The sequence below is a fragment of the Accipiter gentilis genome, chromosome 8 (assembly GCF_929443795.1).
Source record: "Accipiter gentilis chromosome 8, bAccGen1.1, whole genome shotgun sequence".
Taxonomy (NCBI): domain Eukaryota; kingdom Metazoa; phylum Chordata; class Aves; order Accipitriformes; family Accipitridae; genus Astur; species Astur gentilis.
This window is the reverse complement of record NC_064887.1, coordinates 11,429,155-11,447,944: the sequence shown is the minus strand read 5'-3', so window position 1 is coordinate 11,447,944 and position 18,790 is coordinate 11,429,155. Positions and strand designations below refer to the sequence as shown.

General features: G+C 54.3%; 1 protein-coding gene across 1 annotated transcript; it reads left to right on the top strand.

Annotated features, from left to right (window-relative positions):
• The first annotated feature begins 928 nt into the window (after positions 1–928).
• On the top strand, positions 929–16,274 carry LOC126042112 (uncharacterized). Its single transcript, XM_049808777.1, has 5 exons — positions 929–1,039; positions 10,994–11,464; positions 12,553–12,882; positions 13,042–13,208; positions 14,052–16,274. The coding sequence occupies exons 1-5, from the start codon at positions 973–975 to the stop codon at positions 14,094–14,096; spliced, it is 1,080 nt and encodes a 359-aa protein (XP_049664734.1). The 5' UTR covers positions 929–972; the 3' UTR covers positions 14,097–16,274.
• The last annotated feature ends 2,516 nt before the right edge of the window (positions 16,275–18,790 follow it).

Genomic DNA, 18,790 nt, shown 5'->3' with positions numbered 1-18,790 from the left:
GTGACAAGGGATTTGCAAGGGGGTTTTTGGTCCTTCCAGAGAGCAGCCTGGGCACGGGGTGTCTGGCCGGGTGCCTGGCCACCACCAGCTTCATAATGGGGATTCTTCTTCAGAAATGCCAACCAGAAGAGAGCGGTCAGTCTTTCTGAAGGATGGCTCCTGGCTCAGCCCTCACAATGCCTGCCTGGATGGGGCTGGCCGGCCCCGGGGAGGCTGGGAGGGATGTGGGGCCAGGGGGTGCCCCATGGGCCGCAGGATGTCCTGAGGAACCAGCTGTGGCACCTTGAGCACCCGGCTCAGCCCTGGCCAGGGCAGCATCCAGGGGTGCCTGGAGCAGCTCTGCACCCGGCTGTGCCCACAGACCCGGGTACCCCAAAACAGTGCAGGGGCCCCACGGCGATGGCCTGTGTCGGGCTTGGCCGCTGTCCTCATCCCCGTATGGGGCACGAGTGGGGTGCCAGGCTCAACTGGGGGTGCCAGGGGCTACATGGGACCAGATTGGGGTAGTAGTGAGGGCTTGGGCCGGGGTCACTTGGACCAGCATGGGGTGACAGGGTGGTGCAGGACTGGACCAGGGATGCCCGGGACAGGGAAGGACCGGACCCGGTGCGGGACTGGACCAAGAGTCCCCTGCCCGAACCGGGGGTGCCGGGGACCAACCGGCGATGCCGGGGGCGGTGCCGAACCGGACCGAGGATGCCGGGGACCGAACCGGGATCGCAGCGGGAGTGCTCTGCCCGAAACGGAGGTGCCGGGGACCGGGACCGAGAGCGGCGGGGACGGTGCGGGGCCGGACCGGTGGGGCCGGGACGGGGGTGCGGGTGGTGCCGGGAGTGCGGGGGGTGGCGGCGGCCCCCGCCCCGCGCCTCCGGGGCCGGGGCTGGACCACGTGCCGCCCGCCCCGCCCCGGCCGCCGTCCCGCCCCGGCGCCGCCCCGGTGCCGCCGGCGGAGCCAGCGCGGATCGGCCCAGCATGGAGGGGACGCGGCGCGCCCTGCTCCGCCTCGCCGCCGCTTGCTGCCTGCTCTGCGCCCTGCCAGGTACCGGGGCCGGCCGCCCGAGGGGTACCGGGGCGGCCCGGGGGAGAGGGGGGGGGTCCCCGCCCGGTCTCGCAGCGCCGGGGAGCGGCCGTCGGGGCAGCGCCGGGACCCCCGGGCTCCTCCGCCCGCTGGTGGGGCTGCGGGAGGAGGGTCTGGGGAGCCCTCCCCGGGCACGGAAGCCTCCGGGGAGCGGCGCCTCGGGCTTGGTCCCGAAACTCGGGCGAAGTGCCCACGGCCCCGGGCGCAGTCGCCCCGGCGCCGCGCCGGTAAGGTCGCCCGGGGATGCTCGGCGGGGGGCCGGCGGGGGGGGGGGGGGGCGGAGGGAGGCCGGCGAGCCCCGCTCTCAAGGCAGCAGCGAGGCCGCCCGCCCCGGCCTTGCCCGTACAAGGCAGCTGCAGGCAGCGCTCGCCCCGCGGGCGCTGCTCCCCCGCCGGCGGAGCCGGGCCGGGTTCGGCTCCCCGGCCCAGCGGGGAACCCGAGGGGATGCGCGGGGAGGGGAGCAGCGAGCCCGGAGGCGCTCGCCCACCCACCGGCATCCGGCCCTGCGAGCCCTCTGCCTCCCACCCTGCAGCTCTCGGGTGCCTACGAACCCGCCGCGGAGCTTCCCACCGAGGGGACCCCGGACAAAGCCCGAGCTCCGCCGCCTGCCTGCAGGCACTGGGCGCCCAGTTCCCGTCGTGCTGCGGGAGAGGAGGCGATGCCGGTGTCCGGGACGGAGCAGGAGGCAGACCCCGGCCCCAGGCAGCCTCTCCCAGGCTGTATTTCGGCTCGGCTCCATGAGCAACACGTCCCCACGTGGGCAGGCGCAGTCTGCAGCGTGGCGCTGACAGCCCCGGCCACCGACAACGCCGACCGAGCCCTGCCGCGTGGCCGGGAGCGTGCCCCGAGTCGGGGGGCTGTCGCCATCCCCCCGTGACCCTGGCAGTGACAAACTTAGGGGCTTGCCTGGGGCTCGGGAAGCAAGCGCGTTTCCTCTTCTTTGCAGCTGAGGAAGAAAAACCCCTTGGCCAGACCCTGGTCAGATCACAGCACGGTGACGGCAGCAACAGAGGTTGAGGCGTGACGCATAGAAACTCGGTTTCTTGTAACTAATTGGGCTGGTAAAAACCTAGCTTAGGTGCCCGTGGGGCTGAGCCCCGGCAGCAACAGTAGCGCTCAGGCTGAGATTTTGGGTGCCAGATGCAGCTTGGCTGGGTTTGAGGCTGAGCACGGGGAAACAGTCTCAAACCAGCCCCCTTTATGTGGGCGAAGCCTCGGGTAACGCTGCCCTCCCCGTGCGAGGGTGGCTGCGCTGTGACGGGGTGCGGGGAGGTGAGCAGCCACTGGCAGAGGAACAAGTCGGGGTTTCTATTGCTGAGAGGAGGAGGAGCTCAGGGCTGCCGCTGGCTGCGTTGGCCCCGTGTCTCCCAGTGTTTCCAGTCCCCAGCACCCTGGGGTACCCCCAGGGAGCCCTCTGCCCCAGCTGGCTCGTAGGAGCCCTCTTGCTACAAAGTCCAAGACTCAAACTGCTGGAATGTACTAGAATTAAGGTTGCGCTGGGTTTTTCCTGGGATCTTTCGTGCTTAGTGTCCCAATCCCAAAGTACCTTCACAGCCTCAGGAAATGGCACCTATGCAGCTGGCCTGACCCTTGTCCTCGTGGCTTTTGGATCCACTAGCTAATCCCAGCCACAGTTGCGAGAGCAAACGTTTTGTGAAAATAGATGGCGTGGAAGAGAAGCCACCAATAAAAATTGCCCCATGGCGAGCACAACCCTTAATGAGACACCAGAGAATCCCAGCAGGACGGTGATGGGGGAATGGAAAGGTTCACCTGGAGATTGGCCCCAAAGTTGATAGTCCCTAGACAAACCCATCTATAACAGGGTTTGTCCCAGCTCCGTGAGCTGGTCTCTGCCCTGCTCCTGGTGCAGTTCCCCTTTGCCTCCTACGTCCAGCAGCCCCTGCTCCCACTCCCCGGCCAGGTTTGCTGCGGGGAGGCAGAGGGGCTCAGGCTGCCGTGTCCCCCACGCTCTGCCCACCCTGGCCTCTCAATGCAGCCTTTCTTCACTGCCTGCGGAAACCCACTTCCTCCAGCACCATTAGCCTTACAAATAAAACCCCGGAGTAATTTTGGTCTGGGCATTTTGCTGCCTCCCCCTCCCGCGCCGAGCTGCCTCGCAAGCAAAGGGGACAGCACGGGGCTGGGAGCGGCACGAGCGCATAAAGCCCTGTCTGTCGGGGCCCGGGGCCGTGCACACAGGCAGGCAGTGTGTCCGCTTGCAGAGCCCCGCAGCCGATTTGCCATGATTTTTTTCCCCCTTGTTTGCCCAGGGCGAGGGGGAATGGATGGACCCAACCCCACCCTGGCTGGATGGCTCCAGCTCTCTTGCACCCAGAATCGAGCCACAGCTCCGTCCTCTTCTCAGGGCAGTACCTCCAGCTGTGTGGGGTAACCACCAACCCCGCACCCCCTGCCCAGCCCCATCACGTCGTGGTGTCGGTCTTCGAAGCTATTTCTGCACGTGCTCTTCCCCCAGCCCCAGGTGGAAGGTGGATCTTGGCTCCCTGCTGCTCTTCCAAGGACTGAGCCGGTGGGCAGGGGCGATACACTCACCTCCTTCAGCTCCCTTTGCCCCATCCCTCCAGGCAAAAGGGAGCAGGGGCGATCCAAAGCGCAGACGCCTCTCTCCCTCCTTCCTTTCCACCGAGACATTCTGGTTGGGCAGACGCAGTTCTTGCTGCAGGAGTTTCCACAGGGCTGCCTTGCGGTGACACTGGCAGCCTTTGTCCCCACCGCACTCTGTGGGGTAGCTCTCATAAGACTCAGCACCACTTGGGTCGGGAGCCGTGTCCTGAGCCCTGTAGGGCTGCTCAGGGGAGGGCCAGGGGATGTGCTCGCCCTGCATGACCCAAACTGCGGCTACTCAGGGCAGGGTGCATCCTCCAAGGCCCACGGCCCATGAAACCAGCAGCCACACAGCTGGAATATCCTGGGGGGCTGCTCAGGGCTGGGCAGATTTGCTGATGTCCAGGCTGCCCCCAGCTCATGCCACACTGCACTGGAGACCAGGCTCCCTGCTGACATGGGGCTGCTATTAAGGTAACTGGCTAATTAATTTTCTCCTAATGACATGCTTCCTCCACTGCAGCTGTGACTCCCAAGGTAAGCAGGGCCAGGACTGGCTGATGCCAGAGCTCCCTGCTGTTGCTGTATTATTGGGATTATGCAGCCCCAGAGAAGGGCAGGCTTCCCAGGCCTTGGGTGCTGCGCGTGTCCTCAGCAGCCTCTGGGCAAAGGGGTCTTCAGCACAACGCAGTTCCTCTACCGAGGAACAAAGCAAACAGCGTGGGAGCCTCCTGGGCACCTTCTTGCCAAGCAGGGCGCTTTGCAGCTGCATGCAGCCAGTGGAAAATAACTGGCTGGTGTGACAGTGGTAGCTGAGCAAGGCAGCCTGCTCTCCCCCTTTGCCCTGCCACAGGAATTTGGGATAAGCCCCCTCACCTCTAAATGGGGCTTCATGCAAACCTGTGGGAAAGCAGTTTCTTGCATCTCTCCCCGCCCCAGCTGGGTGGGGAAGGGCTCACGTGGCGGGGCTAGGCAGACCGTGCCACCCTGGGGTGCTGTATCTTGCAGGCAGGCGCTTGGGCTGGCACTGCCCCCCTCCCCGGCTCAGGCTCCGGCATCGCTGCATGCTCTGGGCATGTCTGTGCTGCTTTATGGGTTTTCTTAGTACTGAGGAACCTGTGCTCGGCATTTACGGCGCTGTTTCCAGGGCTGCTCGTCTCTGCTCTCGCAACTCTTGCTCTGCCCGGCTCTGCTATGCCACTGTCAGCTGGCTGTGCCCATCCCAAATGCAGTGCCACCAAACGAGGCAGTAGCACTGGCACACCCCTGGTTCCCCTTTTTGCTCCCCAGGGGTTCAAGCCTGAGGCCCGGCATCTGCAGATGCCCCAGGGAAGCATCCTCCTGCCTGCCCGGGCAGGTTGGGCGCTGGGCTGTCCCTCCCCAGCACTGTGCTCGCTCAGCACCCCATATCTAATCTGAGCCCCGTCTCATGCTCAGCTCATGGCCACCTGCCTATCGGGCTGGAAGGAGCTTCTCGGTCAGGAGACTCAGTTTCTATTCCTGTCCCTTACCGCAGCCCTTGCTTTGCAACGTGCCTGGCCTGGCAGCTTTCCAGAGCTATGCCGGGTGCTCGGCACCCCCAGTTCAGCCCCCCCCCAGTTTTGCTGCCTGCGCAACAGGGCATGGCTTAGCTTGCAGAGGCCACGTGGGGTGCGGTGCATTAACTTGCTGCCGTACAAGAGCTCCTCTGTGGTCCCCAAGCGGGCTGCAAGGTCCGATCTGTCCCTGTACCCCAAGCCCGGACTCCTCGCAGCAGGCTGAGCCGGTTTAGCCTCTTCTCTGCCAGGATGGGGACAGTCCCGGCATCAGCCCTGGCAGGGAGAGTGCTGGAGCCTGCAGCAAATGCAGCCCAGTGGTGTCCTGCCTCCGTTGAGGTCCTGCAAGGTATCAAACTGGAGCTGAGTTTACAAAGCAGTTCCCATTCGTACCAGATCTGTGTCTCTGAGCCTCCCTTCTTTGCAACAAGGATGGTGCTCTACAGCATCCCTGGGTGCATCTGGCACCTACCTGAAGGGCTTTAGAAATCTCTTCTGTCACTTGTTTTATTTATTCCAAGCTCTGAGTTAAGGACAAGAGGTCAGGCTTGGCTGCTATCTAATCAGCAGCTACTCCAGTTCTGCTTTTAAGTGAAATGAAGAGCCTTGGTTTTAAATCCCACTATATGGTTTTATTTGCATTTATACTCAAGCTCATTTTCCTTGAAGAGGTTGTTTAATTACCGTTGGTTGGTAACCATAAAAATGTAATAACTGGCAACAAAAGATAATTTCTACACTTAATGGAGTACTTTGCTAAGCAATAGGATATAAGATAATTGCTTAAATACATACAGGTTACAGCTTATACTGTTACTTTTTAAACATATTAATTTTGCATTTTACTAGGTTGTTTGCGACTTGAGCTGTTACATTAAATGGAAATTGAATTCAGTTAGTGCACAAAAATAGCATTTTAGAAGGGTTTGGGTGCCTTTTCAATGAATCAGAGTAGTGGTTTGACATGCATTCTGTAGGAAGCCGATTTAAGCGAGGTGCTGTCCGCAGACAGTGACAGCCTGCGCAGGAGGATACATTCGCACCAGGGAGTCCTGCTCCCACAGGCACTTTTTCTGAAATCCTGGGTGGATCCGTTCTCGTCTTTGTGCCTAGCTCTTGCCTGGATCTCTGCGCGCCTCTTCCAGTGGTGACTGCAGCCTGCACCCCGCTGCCCTGCTCCCCCTCGAGCCCCGGCAGCCAGCCTGCTGCTGGCTTCCTTACCTCACCTGGCTCTCCTACATCTCACCCTAAGAGGGATTTTAGAAATGGTGGTAAAGCCTATGTATTGGAGCTGGGTTTGTGTTGACCCTTGGGGAGCTCAGGCTGCTGTTTCTGGCTGAGATAGGAAGGAGGGTGCAGAGGATGCTGCTGGGACTGGGGCAGGAGGGCTGTGGCAAGAGCTTATCTGCAGGCTGGTCCAGCTGGGGCCCTGGTCTGTCTTGCTGCCTTGTTTTATTCTGAGAAACAAATAGATGGTGGGGTGGCTGCTGTGGCAGAGGATGGAGGAGACGTCCCCACTCCGCATGGCTGCCCTGACACAGCAGCAATGCTCTGTGCTGGTTGTGCAAACCTTCCTCAGCCCCTCGCTTGGCCCCAGCCCTGAAACTTGGGCAGGGAGTGCAAAGCAGGAACGGCCCCGTCTCCTGCAGAGCTGGCTTCCTTCACTCCTCTCCGTTATGGCATATTTATTCCATGTCTGCTCTGGAGCTGGTGGGAGCTCGGGCTGATGCATGGAGGTCCCTCAGTGTCGTCATGCAGCGCTGGAGAAGGGCCGAAGCCGTGGGCTGATGCTCAGAACCCTCCCTTCCCTCACAGAGCAGGGAGCATTTCCCACCCTTGTCCAAGGCAGGGGCTTCTCGGCTGGCTGCATCCCTCCTCCCTTGGGACCGCGCTCTTCCTTCGCCCCTCTCGTTTCCCAGGCAGAGGTCACTACAGTCAGCAGTGTCTGATGGGAGCTGCCGCTCCAAATCCACCAGCCCTGCCCTCATGTGGTCTGAGATCACTGGTTCTCACCATGACTGAGCCTGATGGTTAGCGCAGACACAGGGCAGGAGTGGGGCTATAGCCAGGGCACCACCACCAGCTCTGTTTTAGCAGGCACTGCAATGTAACCAAAGCACCCTTGGTTCCCCATCAGGGAAATGGAGATGCTGTTATTATCAGAGCTCTTGCTTGCAGCTGGTCCTGCTTCTTCACTTGCAGTACGGTTGTAGTTGCTTTACACCCTGGATCTGAGGGTGACTGCAGCTTCCCTAGCTGTCTTGGGGTGCTGCAACTGTCAGGCCTTGGAGGATCCCAGAGCAGGTGAAGCATCCACACTTAACTCCTTCCCTTTCCACCTGAGACAAGAGGGGCATGGTTCTCTCTTGTCTGCAGGACCTAATGAGGGCGATGCCTTAGGCAATGCAGCCACAGCCTCCCTGGCATGTGGTGCAGGAAGCGGAGCTCCTCCAGGAAGATGCCAGAGTAACGAGCTCTGACCTGCATCTCTATAAGTAACTAATAAACAGCTAAAAACATCATCGCTCAGTGACTGGAGCAGCAGCGACAGCGCTGGAGCTGGGGATTTTCCAACCTGTCGGTCACCCAGAATCCAGAGCAAACCACAGTGGTTGGACCCTGGAGGATCACAGCTGGCGTGGGGTTCGCTGGGTCTCATCCAGAACAGCCAGCCACAGCGGCTTCGCAGCAGAGCTGTGGTCTCCCTCACTGTACTGCAGAGTTTGCACCAGAGCTGGGTGGGAACGGGTTGCCTGTTTGGGTGAGAAAACTGTGGGAAACAAAGTTGTGGCATTGCAGCAACGATGTAGCAAATCTTAATGCAAGATCCTATGGGGGAGTAGTATTATTTTAAAACAAAACTGAAGTAAAATTCATTAGTGCTTGCACTCCTAACATCCACATGCTCACAAGCATCAAGTTGCACCTATTGGGTGTTTCCCCAGGTGCTTTGCTTGGTGACTGTGTGCTGGCTTTGGATGTGCCCTTACCCCTTAGGAGCTGACAGATGGTGAGTGATCTTTTGTCTCTTTGTCCCCGAGTGATCAGGATTTACTCACTGTCCTTTGTTTCCTTGTCCATCTTAAGGCTCTTGCCTTGTTCTCTATCTTCCCCCCATCATCTCTTACTGGCTTGAGTCTTTGTGTTAGCCTGGTTTAGGCTCTCCCTTTTTTGCAGGCTCTCCTTTGTTTCCTGAGCTGGGTGTGCTGTGATGTGCTGGGCTGGATGACCCGCTAATCCAGGTGCCATCAACACCTGCCATGCTCAAAGGCCTCTGAAGCCAGTGCCCTGCTGCCCCAGTAGTTCCCCTTCCTGCTCCAATCCCTGCCAATTTTAACAATTCCCTACAAACCAGGTTTTACACATCACAGTGCTGTGTTACCCCTGACCTGGGCTGGCTGCTGCTACAGCACAAGCCTTTCTGCAATGGTCCTGATACGTTCCTGCAGGACGCAGGGCTGGAGCAGCCTGTCTGCCTGAGCACCGCTTCCTTGGCGGTCACGGACACCGGGCAATTCTGCAGGGAGGAGCCGTGTGGCTACTTATGGAGAGAAGAGCTTAGGGAACTACTACTCCCACTAGCTCTCCCTCTTGCAGACAGCGGGGAGCTGTGTGTGCAGCCCGTCCATATTCGCAGGGTGCGGGGAGCTGCTTGTCCTCACAAACCTTCCTGCCCCACTGCACCTCCTGGCAGGGATGCCAGCTCCTGACACTGTGGGGAGGTGCCCTGGCATGTAGGAACGACTCATCTGCCTTCCCCCGGCTTTCCTTTCCTAGTCAGAAACTGGCACAGCTGTTTCGGAGGTGCTTAAGCCTTTGTGCATGACAGCTCTCCCGAAATCTTTCCTACGCGTGACCCCGATCACAGCTTGCCACCCCGTGGGGGGCTGCCCCAGGCACAGGCCAGCTATGCAAAGCAGCACGTAGCCAGGCTCCCCGCTGGCCGGGCACCTGGCCACCACCTTTCCTGTTTACCCCACGGTGACAGTGCAGCTCTGTGTGCATCTCTTGCTACGCAGGAGCAGGTAGTCGGGTGTTGACAGAGCATCTGCCAATGCCCAGCTGGCATCCTTCAGCGTTGCCCAGCACAGGCTCTGGAGCTGCTGGGATCTCACCCAGCAAGCAGCACACTGAATAGCAATGCTGGTTTTAGGGCTGGAAATTGTCACATGAAGAGCTGTGAGCTTTGGTGCCTGATCCCAGGAAACACAGTGCTCAGCTCTTTTCCTTCCAAGTGTTACTCGTGTAAGTGTATCCTATGCCTTAACTCCATTTCAGAGAGCAGCTTGCTTTGTTCAGAGGCATGTTGTGGCCACAGACAGCTGGATCCAGGCGAGGCCAAAGGGAGCATCACTTACGCCTTCGGTCTTCATGTTTAAGTTGCCCCAGCTGGGGCTCCCCTCGAGAGCTTGTTCTCCAAATGTGCCGAGCGGGGTTGTGCTGCCTGCTTGTGCATCCCCCACGGGAGCCCTCCTGGGACTGGGGCCCTGGGCTGGGGAAGCACAGCTCCATCAGGCTGCTTCAAGGTTTTGAATTTTCCAGCTGGCCGAGGTACTGTGAAAGTCTCCTGAGAGAGATGTATTGTGTCTTTTTTTAGGGCCTGTTAAGTGCTGTAGCTGGAGAAGAGCTCTGATAACTGTGTCTGTTCTGAAGAGCTTTTAAAAACTGCTGAGACTTCCCCAAACCCTTAGTACAAAAGTGGGCTGCTTTGGTGGTGGATGAATGTTTCTTGGTTACGGCATCTGCCTTGGATGCTCCTCCACTGTGAAGAGAATGGACATGAAGATGGATTTTCTTCAATACCTTTATTTTTTTCTGTAGCTGGCTCATCATGCCTCTGTGGCTTGAGTAGAAACTTGAACAGAAGTCATCAAAATATTGACCATAAGATGTTTTTAAGTTGTCTGGAGATTCCATCCTGATGTGGCTACACCCCTGTTTTCTTCCTGTTTACACCCTAAAAAACTCTCACAGGGTCCCTGTGTATGAACGGGCAGTGTAAGAGCCTTGTGGTTTTCCTCCTCCCGCGTGCTGTTACGCCGTCTAATGGCTGTGGATCCAGGGAGGGGATCCTTGCTTGCTGCAGGTTCCTGCTAGGGAAGCTGGCCCTGTTTGCTGTAGTGGAAGGCTGAGTAGCTCCCCATTTCTATGACAACAGTCACACTTTATGGAGGTGATGTGTTCATAAATAGCTCGTGAAGGTGGCTCCCAAAGTACACCACCAGCCCTGTTAGCTGTAGTACTCTTTTGCTACCCATTTCACCTTTCCCTCTAGCAGCAAGCCCACACTACTACTAAGATGACTAGCAATACATGCTTTACCCTTGCCAGCCACAGACTTTTTAAACATCACTTTTCTACACTTCACCAGGTCAGGGGAGCTAGAGGATCTACTTTTACTTTTTCCCCCACTTGTATTTTTTCTGCAATTCTGACTCTTTCTCAATTAACCAAGGAAGACTTATCTAGGTTTCTCACAGAATTAGGTCTCAGGTGGTACTTTTAAAAAAACCCAAAATTCTCTAAAAAAGTTTAAGAGGTGCTCCAGGGTAGAGGGGTTAGCGATGCTCACCCCACAGAACAGCAGCACAGGGCTTGGGGTGGGGGTAGACAGGTCCCCTAGAGCAGGTTCCTGTCTCAGAGAGGCCAGGAGGACAGAGGAGCTATTTGAACCCCTTCCCCGAGTGTAAACCTGTGCTGGATTTGGAGTTAAGGGGATGGAGAGGTTCAATTCCTGGCCTCCTCCTCTGTTTCGTTTCTCAGTGTGGTATCTCTGACAAACGTCTCAGCATTTCTTAACTTTGTTCCATAGGAGAGGGACAGAAGACAGCAGAGACCTTGGTGTCACCATCACCTTTTCTTAGCACAGTGCTAACCTCACATCAGCCAAGGGAAGCCTCTGACTTCAGTCCAGTGACTACTGCCATTCCTGAGACAAGCCTGGAGAAAAACTTGACTGCTGCAACACTCAATGCCACTGGAGCCCAAGCTATGGAGATGGAGGATGCCTCCATCCCTACCACCCCCATGGTAGGCACCAAGGCAGAGAGACTGCAGGCTTCCACCACTGCCAGCCCTGGGGGCGTCACCGTTACACAGCATGAGCACCGCAACATGAGCTTGTCAGTCAACAGCAGCACTGAAATCCCCTCCCCACCCCTGACTGCTAGTACCCTGGAAGAAAACCAGCCCAACCACGAAGGCACAGAACCTTTCAGCACAACTGAAGAAATGGATGATGCCACCAGTGCAACCCCCACGGTTCCTCTGAACAGTGTGCCGGGTGAGGTTTTGCCTTTACTGCCTGTGCAGAAAGTCCTGCCCCGAGGATGCACAGCCTGGAAACTTCTGTGAACTCTCATGGGAACTGGAGAGAGGGAGAAAAGGGGGATGAGCCATTGAGCACAGCCAGTTCAGTGGGACTGACTTGCAGAGGTGCTGTTAGTTCAGCATTCTCTTTGCAAACCCCATTAATTATGGTATTAGTTGTGCTGGCTGCTTTCTGATGAGGACATTGATTGTGTGCAGGGAAGTCCTTTATACATCTCACCCAAAACAACATGCTTCAGCAGTGCTGCCCAGCTAGGCTCTTCCTGCACCAGGGCTGGGGACTCAATAGGAACCTTCCCTGCTGCCTGCAGAATGGGGCAACAACACACCCTCCCTTAACACAAAGCATGGAGATGGGCAGGCACAAGCATCAGCCCACCCATCCCTGGGCAACCATGGGAATCCCTACCGTACCTTCAGATCCCTCTGGGCAGCATGGCAACTGGCTGTAGGGTCTGTGATCCCAGTCTCGCCCACCTTGGGGCCTGCCAGGCTGTCACACACCCCTGATGCAAGGCAGATATTGATTGACCCTTGATTTGCGTGGTGTTCATGCACAACTGCATCATTTGCCCTGGCTTGTATCACGGGGTCCTGATGTTCTATGATGCACAGACAGAGCCTCAGGGGATGCTGCTACCCAATCCCTGGACAGCCCCCTTTCTGCTCCCCATAAGGAGGGGCGAGAGACCTTTCCCAGTCTCTTGCTCTGGGGTGATGTCCAGCTCTGTGCAGAGCTGTTTGAGGCTTCTCTGTTTGCCCTTTGTCCCCAGAGGACTTGTGGGCACAGCTGACGTTGGCTGACATTGCAGATTGGCACATATAAAAACCAAGAGGACCTTCTAAGCACTGTGGCTTACAGTGTGGCTCAGCTGTGGCTGCTCTGTAGGACCTGCTTGTTTTCCAAAGGGTTGTCAATAAGCTGCTTTTCCTATAGTCCCAGCAGTCTTCCTCACAGCCTTGCTTCCATCTCATTCACTCCCACAGAACAGTGTGCTTGCGCTTTATCCTTTGAAATAACTGCTTGTTCCTATTTTGCAGCAACAACCAACAGTTCTCAGCTGGGGCTTTTCGATGGGCAGACTGTGGGGCCTACAGCAACAAGGTCTGAAACCAGGCCAGCAACAAGCCCCGTGGGTACCACAGGGGAGAGCACCGTGGAGCCCAGAACCTCCTCTGCTCCCATCTTCACCATAGGGAGCACATCCTCTGCTACCGCCTCCAGTAGTGTGACAGTGAGGCCCCTTGTGACCAGCTCCACGTCTACCAGCGCAGCTACCACCCCCAACAGCACATCTACACTGGAGCAGTCATTAGAGCCTGTGCATGAGAAAGCTTCTGTGTTGGATGTTGGTGATGACGAAAATCCAGGTAAATTCTCTGGTTTTGTCCCTGCTCTCACAAAACACAGCAAAGAGTTGGGGCTACCTGAAATTGCCTCTTGGTTGTACTAAGCAGAACCAGAAAAGACAAGGCTTTGCTACCCCTTGAAGGCTCTCCTTTGGCTTCATTCCCTTGGTATTCTTGCAGAGCTACCCAGTTCTCCTTTGGCTGATACAACGAGGGCTGATCCCTTGGTAATCACTGTGATCTCCGTCTTCATTGTCATGGTGGGCATCCTAGGCCTGGTGGGCTTCTTGAGATACCGCCAGCACAACAGCCGCATGGAGTTCCGGCGCCTGCAGGACCTGCCCATGGTGAGTAATGCTTTCAGACCAGACTGACATGGTCTGGCTTGCTACTGGCTGCTTTGCAGTTCCCCTTCTACTACATTAGCAATGTTTTGGGTATTTGCAGCAGCAAGAATGCTGATCACAACTCCTGTTCCCTCTTAGGTCCCTCTCCTTCCATCCAGGGTTTGAATCAAGACAGCAAGTCTCAAGGTTGGCCACTAAAGAAGCTCTCTGCATTCCCCTCACTCTGCAGGGGAATGCTAAGAGGTTAAACAGAAAGGAAGGGGAGCTCCATCCAAACTTGCCCTGAAATGACACCTTCCTAGCCTCTCCTCCTGTATTCTGATATATTTGCTTTGTGACTATGACAAAGCAGATTCTGTGCTCTGTTCTGGGGAGGTTGTCTGTCTGTCTGTCTGTGCTTGACCCTTTGGGGATATAAAAAAGATAGGAGGGTTTCTGAGGCTGGATTAGCTCTGGGGAAGCTGCAACTAACTCCCTGCGTTTTCTGGGACAGAGGAGTACTGCTTCCCTTCTGCAGCTAGCAAGCAAGCTGATGCAGCTAGCAAGCAAGCTGATGCTGTTTCAAGCTGAGCGGAGTTTTCCACAGCCAGGGTTTTCCATATCTCTGCAGCAGGCAGGCTCTTCCTGCATGCACCTCTTCTCTCCAAAAGCTGCAGCAGGAGAGGAGAGTGGCAGTCCAAAGATCCAGGAACTACGCAGGGACAGCATTTAGGTGGATTGCAGATGGCCACACTGTGACAGTGTGGACGAGAAGGCTGCGCTGCCTGCACAGCACTCTTCCAGGCTGGGACTGTATGCCATCGTGCAGACATCTCATTAAAGCACGCTCTTCTCTGCTTCTAGGATGACATGATGGAGGACACCCCTCTCTCACTCTACAGCTACTAGGCAACCAGGCTGTGCTCTGCCTGGCCGGCTGAACTTCCCAGAGGAGAAGGCCTTGAGGACTTGGTCCCAGACGATCTGCTGAGGAATGAGGGGCTGTGATTTGCACACAACTGAAAGATCCTTTTCAGATGGCTTTTGATTTTAGACATTTTAAATAATTCAATGTTGACGTTTTTATGCTGGGAATCAGAGCCCAAATCTGGCCCTTTCCTCCAGGCTCCCCTCAAATGCCCTGAAGAGGTGCCTCCTCCTTTTAGTGTGGTGACGAATTAGCCAAGACAACCTTTGCCATCACGTTCTGCATGGATCTCTTCTGTCCATCTTGGCAGCTGCTGCTTTCAAAGGAGGTGGGCAAGTGATCCATACAAGAGCTTTTAACACTGGTGGTGTCAGCACAGTGCTAGCAAAGGAGACTGCTGTTTTCTGAGGAAGCCAAGGGTGTGGAAATCACTCTCTTGGGCTCCCTCTTGTTCTGTATTTTTAAGGTTGTTTGTTTTGGTTTTTTTCCTGCACTTTTTTTTGTTCCTGTTTCAGCTTTAGTCCTGGGATTGGCACTGCCGATCCTGAAACACCTACCAGGAGGACAACAGACTGCTCTGCTTCCTTCCTACATGAGTACCTTTTCTCTAACCAGGGAAAACAGTTTTGTGGCCACTAGAGAAGTGCCCTTGCTACTTGATGTTGCTTTGAAATTGCTGGGAGGAAAATGAATATAATTTTAGCTTAGCAGGGCTTGATAGGACTCAGTCTATTGCCAGTTAGACACACTAATTTGGTCTCACGAAAAGTAGGAAACTGTGTCTTCTATACTTGATGCTTTCAGCATATGCCTAAACTCCTTGCCCAGGCTCAGTAAACGCTTTAGTCCATTCCCCTGCCTGGATTGACACATGGCTTTCCTCAGGTACCTCCCATTTGCTGCTAGCATCTGGTTGCTGAAAGTTGTTGTACAAAACTAGTACTGCACTCTCCCTCCTCTGCTATGCAAGGTCAAAGATCCTTTACCTTCTAATATTGGTCTTTGAGCCAGTTGGTGTCTTGTCATGAGGACAGATCCTGGATGTAGGTGCCTTCTTCCCCTTCCCTTTCTAGGTGTTAGGCTGATTAGATTCTGCACTTCTGCCTCAAATATCACTGCTCTAGACTGCATCCAAGGCTCTTGAGGCCCCTCAAGGAAACACATGGACCAGAGCCTCTGAGTGTAAGTCTGAGGATCTTTTGGTGCCCTTGCCTCAGAAAGACCGAGAGCGTGCATGACATGAAAGTCTTCATGTAATTAACACTTGCTTCTGTTTTCTAATTCACATTTGACTGCAGGTAAGGAGAAACACATGCCTTCTCTAGAGTGTTTGATTTTGGACTAAGCCAGTTGCTCCCTCAGGATACAGCAAGAGCTAGAGATTATCTACCACATTGCTCTTACAAGCCTCAGTCTCTCCTCTCCTTTCAGTAGCAACACTCACTGACCCCACAAAGGACAGACACCAGGCCTCACTAGCAGAAGTACCTTTTTTTTCCCAGTGCCATTACTGCTTGTCTTAGCAGAAAAAGGGAATTTCCCCATCAGCAGGGCTCAAATTATCTGTGAAGCCCAAAGATGGAGCAGAACTGGTCTGGGTCAAATAAATGAACTAGGCAATACAGCAGTTCCTCCTTCCTGTGTTACTACTTCCAAAGTGGCTGACAAATGGCTGCAGTGCAGTTTGGGTTCAGCTGTTGGCTTTGGCCTTGCATCTGTTTATTGTAAGGATGCCCAGTAAAATAGGGAAGAAGGGTTGGTTCTCTCCTACTATTATTGCATGAAAACTAAAGGGCAATTGTCACAACTCCAAAACTTTTGTATCAAGCATTGTCTGCACAGAGCAATCTCCCTAGCTACAGACTTGTTTCCTCTGCCAGAGGGCAGGGTGCTACTGGTTTTTGGCACAAAGAGAGGCAAGTTAGTGGTGGAAAACAGAACTCCATCCTGGCTGGAACTGGTGCAGGCTGGCATAGCTGGAAAGTGTCTCAGCACACAACCGAAAGAGCAGGGGCTGGTTGTTCTGGTTTCCCATGCATTGCTGTCCAGGGGAAAGGGGTGAGGAAGAAAACTCGCCCAACACCAAAGTGCAACTTTCTTTGTAAAATATGTTAATAGTGGAAATTTTTTTTTTCTGCAATAAAGTTACAAATGCCAAAGGTGTCCCAGTCCTCATATTTTCATTGCAAACATCTAACTGAAAAGCTTTTGTAGATCACAATGAATCCTGTGATAGATAAACAGCAGCAGTTTGGGGTAGAAAGACTCACAGAGATGATAGTAGTGAAAATGCCAGACAGCTGTAAACCATAGCTCTGAGGGTTCAGAAGGACACCACCCCCTGCTTGTGCTGCTTCTTGTCAGGGTCATTCTCTGTCTGGGTTGACTGAGATTAATTTCTGTGCAGTCAAATCAGATGAAATCTGTCTCAGCGAACCACACTAGACCAAATAATCTAACATACACCTTTAGACTCTCTTCCTTTGCCTCTGATTGAAGATATCCTTATTCTCATCTGTTGTCAACTGTAACCATGAACTCTATGTGCAGAAATATCCTGAAAGCCAGCCTAATCCAAACCTAAGTAGCATCATCTGTCATGCTTCTTTCTATAGTACAGAAGACAAAGCAAACTGAAAGGCATATAGTTCTTTGTGTTTAGCTTTATAGCTGTTTCGAAGTCTTCCCTTTGGAGCTCAGACCCACAGGGAGGTAAGCACTCATAGTTTGTTTCAAAAACCCAGCTCTTGCTACAGACCTGATAAGAGTCTCTCCTGAGTTAATAGTCTCTCCTAGCTGTTAGAATACTTACGCAAAATCATCCAGCTCCTATCACAGACTGTTTGAGTTACAAGACTTTCTACTGCAAATACAAAATATGGTGAGTAAAAGTACTTGGTCATTTGGCATATGCTGTTTGTGAAGGAGTTCCCACAACATTATCTAGAAAAGCAAATCCCTAGAAGATCTAGAGCAAGAGGAGAGCAAACAAAGACTCCTGAGCCTAGTAAAGTGCTTGCTGAGTAATCTGAAGACTTGGGGGTGAACTCTAAACCCTGCATAGATTTCAGTCCTGTCTCAACATACAACCATACAGAACAGAAGAACTAAGTAACCGAACATGCTACAACTAAGCTAGTCTGCTCAGGTCTGAAGTCAGCATTATTCTGGTGGTTTATGTCGGGGTTTCCTCTGTTCTGCCTTTTTACTACCAACCCCACTCAGAGGTGATTCATTCTTTGCAGAACAAACTGCTGAGCTGCCTTGTTAGAGAGGTAGCACAGAGCAGATCTGCATGAGCTGGAGAGGCAGCAGCAGGAGGACAGGCTTGTGCAGGCAGCCACCCTCGGGAGGCACAAAGCTAACTGCCTTGGCCCAGCCAAGTTCTGACCTCCCAGCCTGGTGATGCAATCTCTGAGGTGGCCAGGTTTGGGGATGGACCATGGGCCAGTTGTGTGGGCTTCATCTTTCCCATGCAGCAAAGCAAACCGACAGAACCAGGAAACAACCGTTGCCAATTTCTGCATGTCCCCTTGAGCGCAGCTCTCGCTTTTGATGAGGCTTAGTTTTAATGCCTCCTAGGCTAAGGCACAATTACATTATTAATTAGCAAGGGGCAAGAATCAATCACATCACTTACATTTAAATAGGAGGGAAAGAAACCCAGACAAAAGAAAAGCGGAATTTGAGACCCACCTGCCTGCTCTGTCCTCCCCTCCTCTCTCCAGACTCATGTTTTGAAGGGAAGGGGATTTGAGCAGCTGAAAACTGACAGTGCTAGAGCTGCTGTGCCAAGGGCAGGGCTACCTGTACTAAGTGCCAGTTCTCTGCCTGCTCAGTTGTCCTTCATGGCTCAGCGCCTCTAGTTTAGCTTTGGACATTGTGTATTTTCGCCATCATGTCACACTGCAAGTCTGTAAATAAGGCTGCAGACAGTGTTCAGAGACAGAGAAACTGCCATGAGGAGCACTAGAGTGGACAAGGCAGTGTGTGGATCTCCCATGAGGCTCTCCCATGGATAATAGTCGCCTGTGCTTGCTACCACTTAAAGCAGAATGAAAAAGGCATTGCTCTGATCCAGGGAGCAGGAGTGCAGAAGCAAGCCAGGGATGCAGACCAGTAAACTTTCAGTAATGAAGGATACGAAATGATACATAACCTGGGAAGCTTTTAGTAGCCAATGTTCTCATACCCAGGGGAGAACAGAAAATGCCCACTGTCATTTCCCAGACACCTAGGAAGGAAACGAGGCTGCATGCCTCCACATTATTTATACTCAATTTTCTATGACTACATTCAATTCAGTAAAAATGTGGATTTGTCATGGGGGAAGGGGGAGAGTTTTTCGAAGTGCCCCACCTGAGCCTCTGCCAGGGATGTTCCCATCTACTTACTACCTCTGCTTCACTGCTAGCGAAAGTGAGAAAGGGATCTTCTCTCCAATCCTCGTTTCCACCCCACCCCCACAAGAAAAAAAGAAATCATGCAATTCCTGTCCATAAAACAGCCATATCTATGTCCTACTGATACATAGGTAAGAGATAAGCAAAGCTGGAAGACCATGACTGCTAATATAAAAGTCTCCATCAGTATTAGGCCCCCAGAACTGTTTGTGCTTTATTTTTTTTAATCCCCCAGAACTTTGTAAGATAATGAAGGTCTTCAAACTTCCCCA

What these genes read in the sequence shown, in the direction of transcription:
- LOC126042112 (XM_049808777.1), top strand. Translation starts at nt 973, where the DNA reads ATGGAGGGGACGCGGCGCGCCCTGCTCCGCCTCGCCGCCGCTTGCTGC. An exon ending in TCCTCTGAACAGTGTGCCGG is followed by an intron (nt 11,465 to 12,552) that starts GTGAGGTTTTGC and finishes CCTATTTTGCAG; the next exon opens with CAACAACCAACAGTTCTCAG. An exon ending in GCCTGCAGGACCTGCCCATG is followed by an intron (nt 13,209 to 14,051) that starts GTGAGTAATGCT and finishes CTCTGCTTCTAG; the next exon opens with GATGACATGATGGAGGACAC.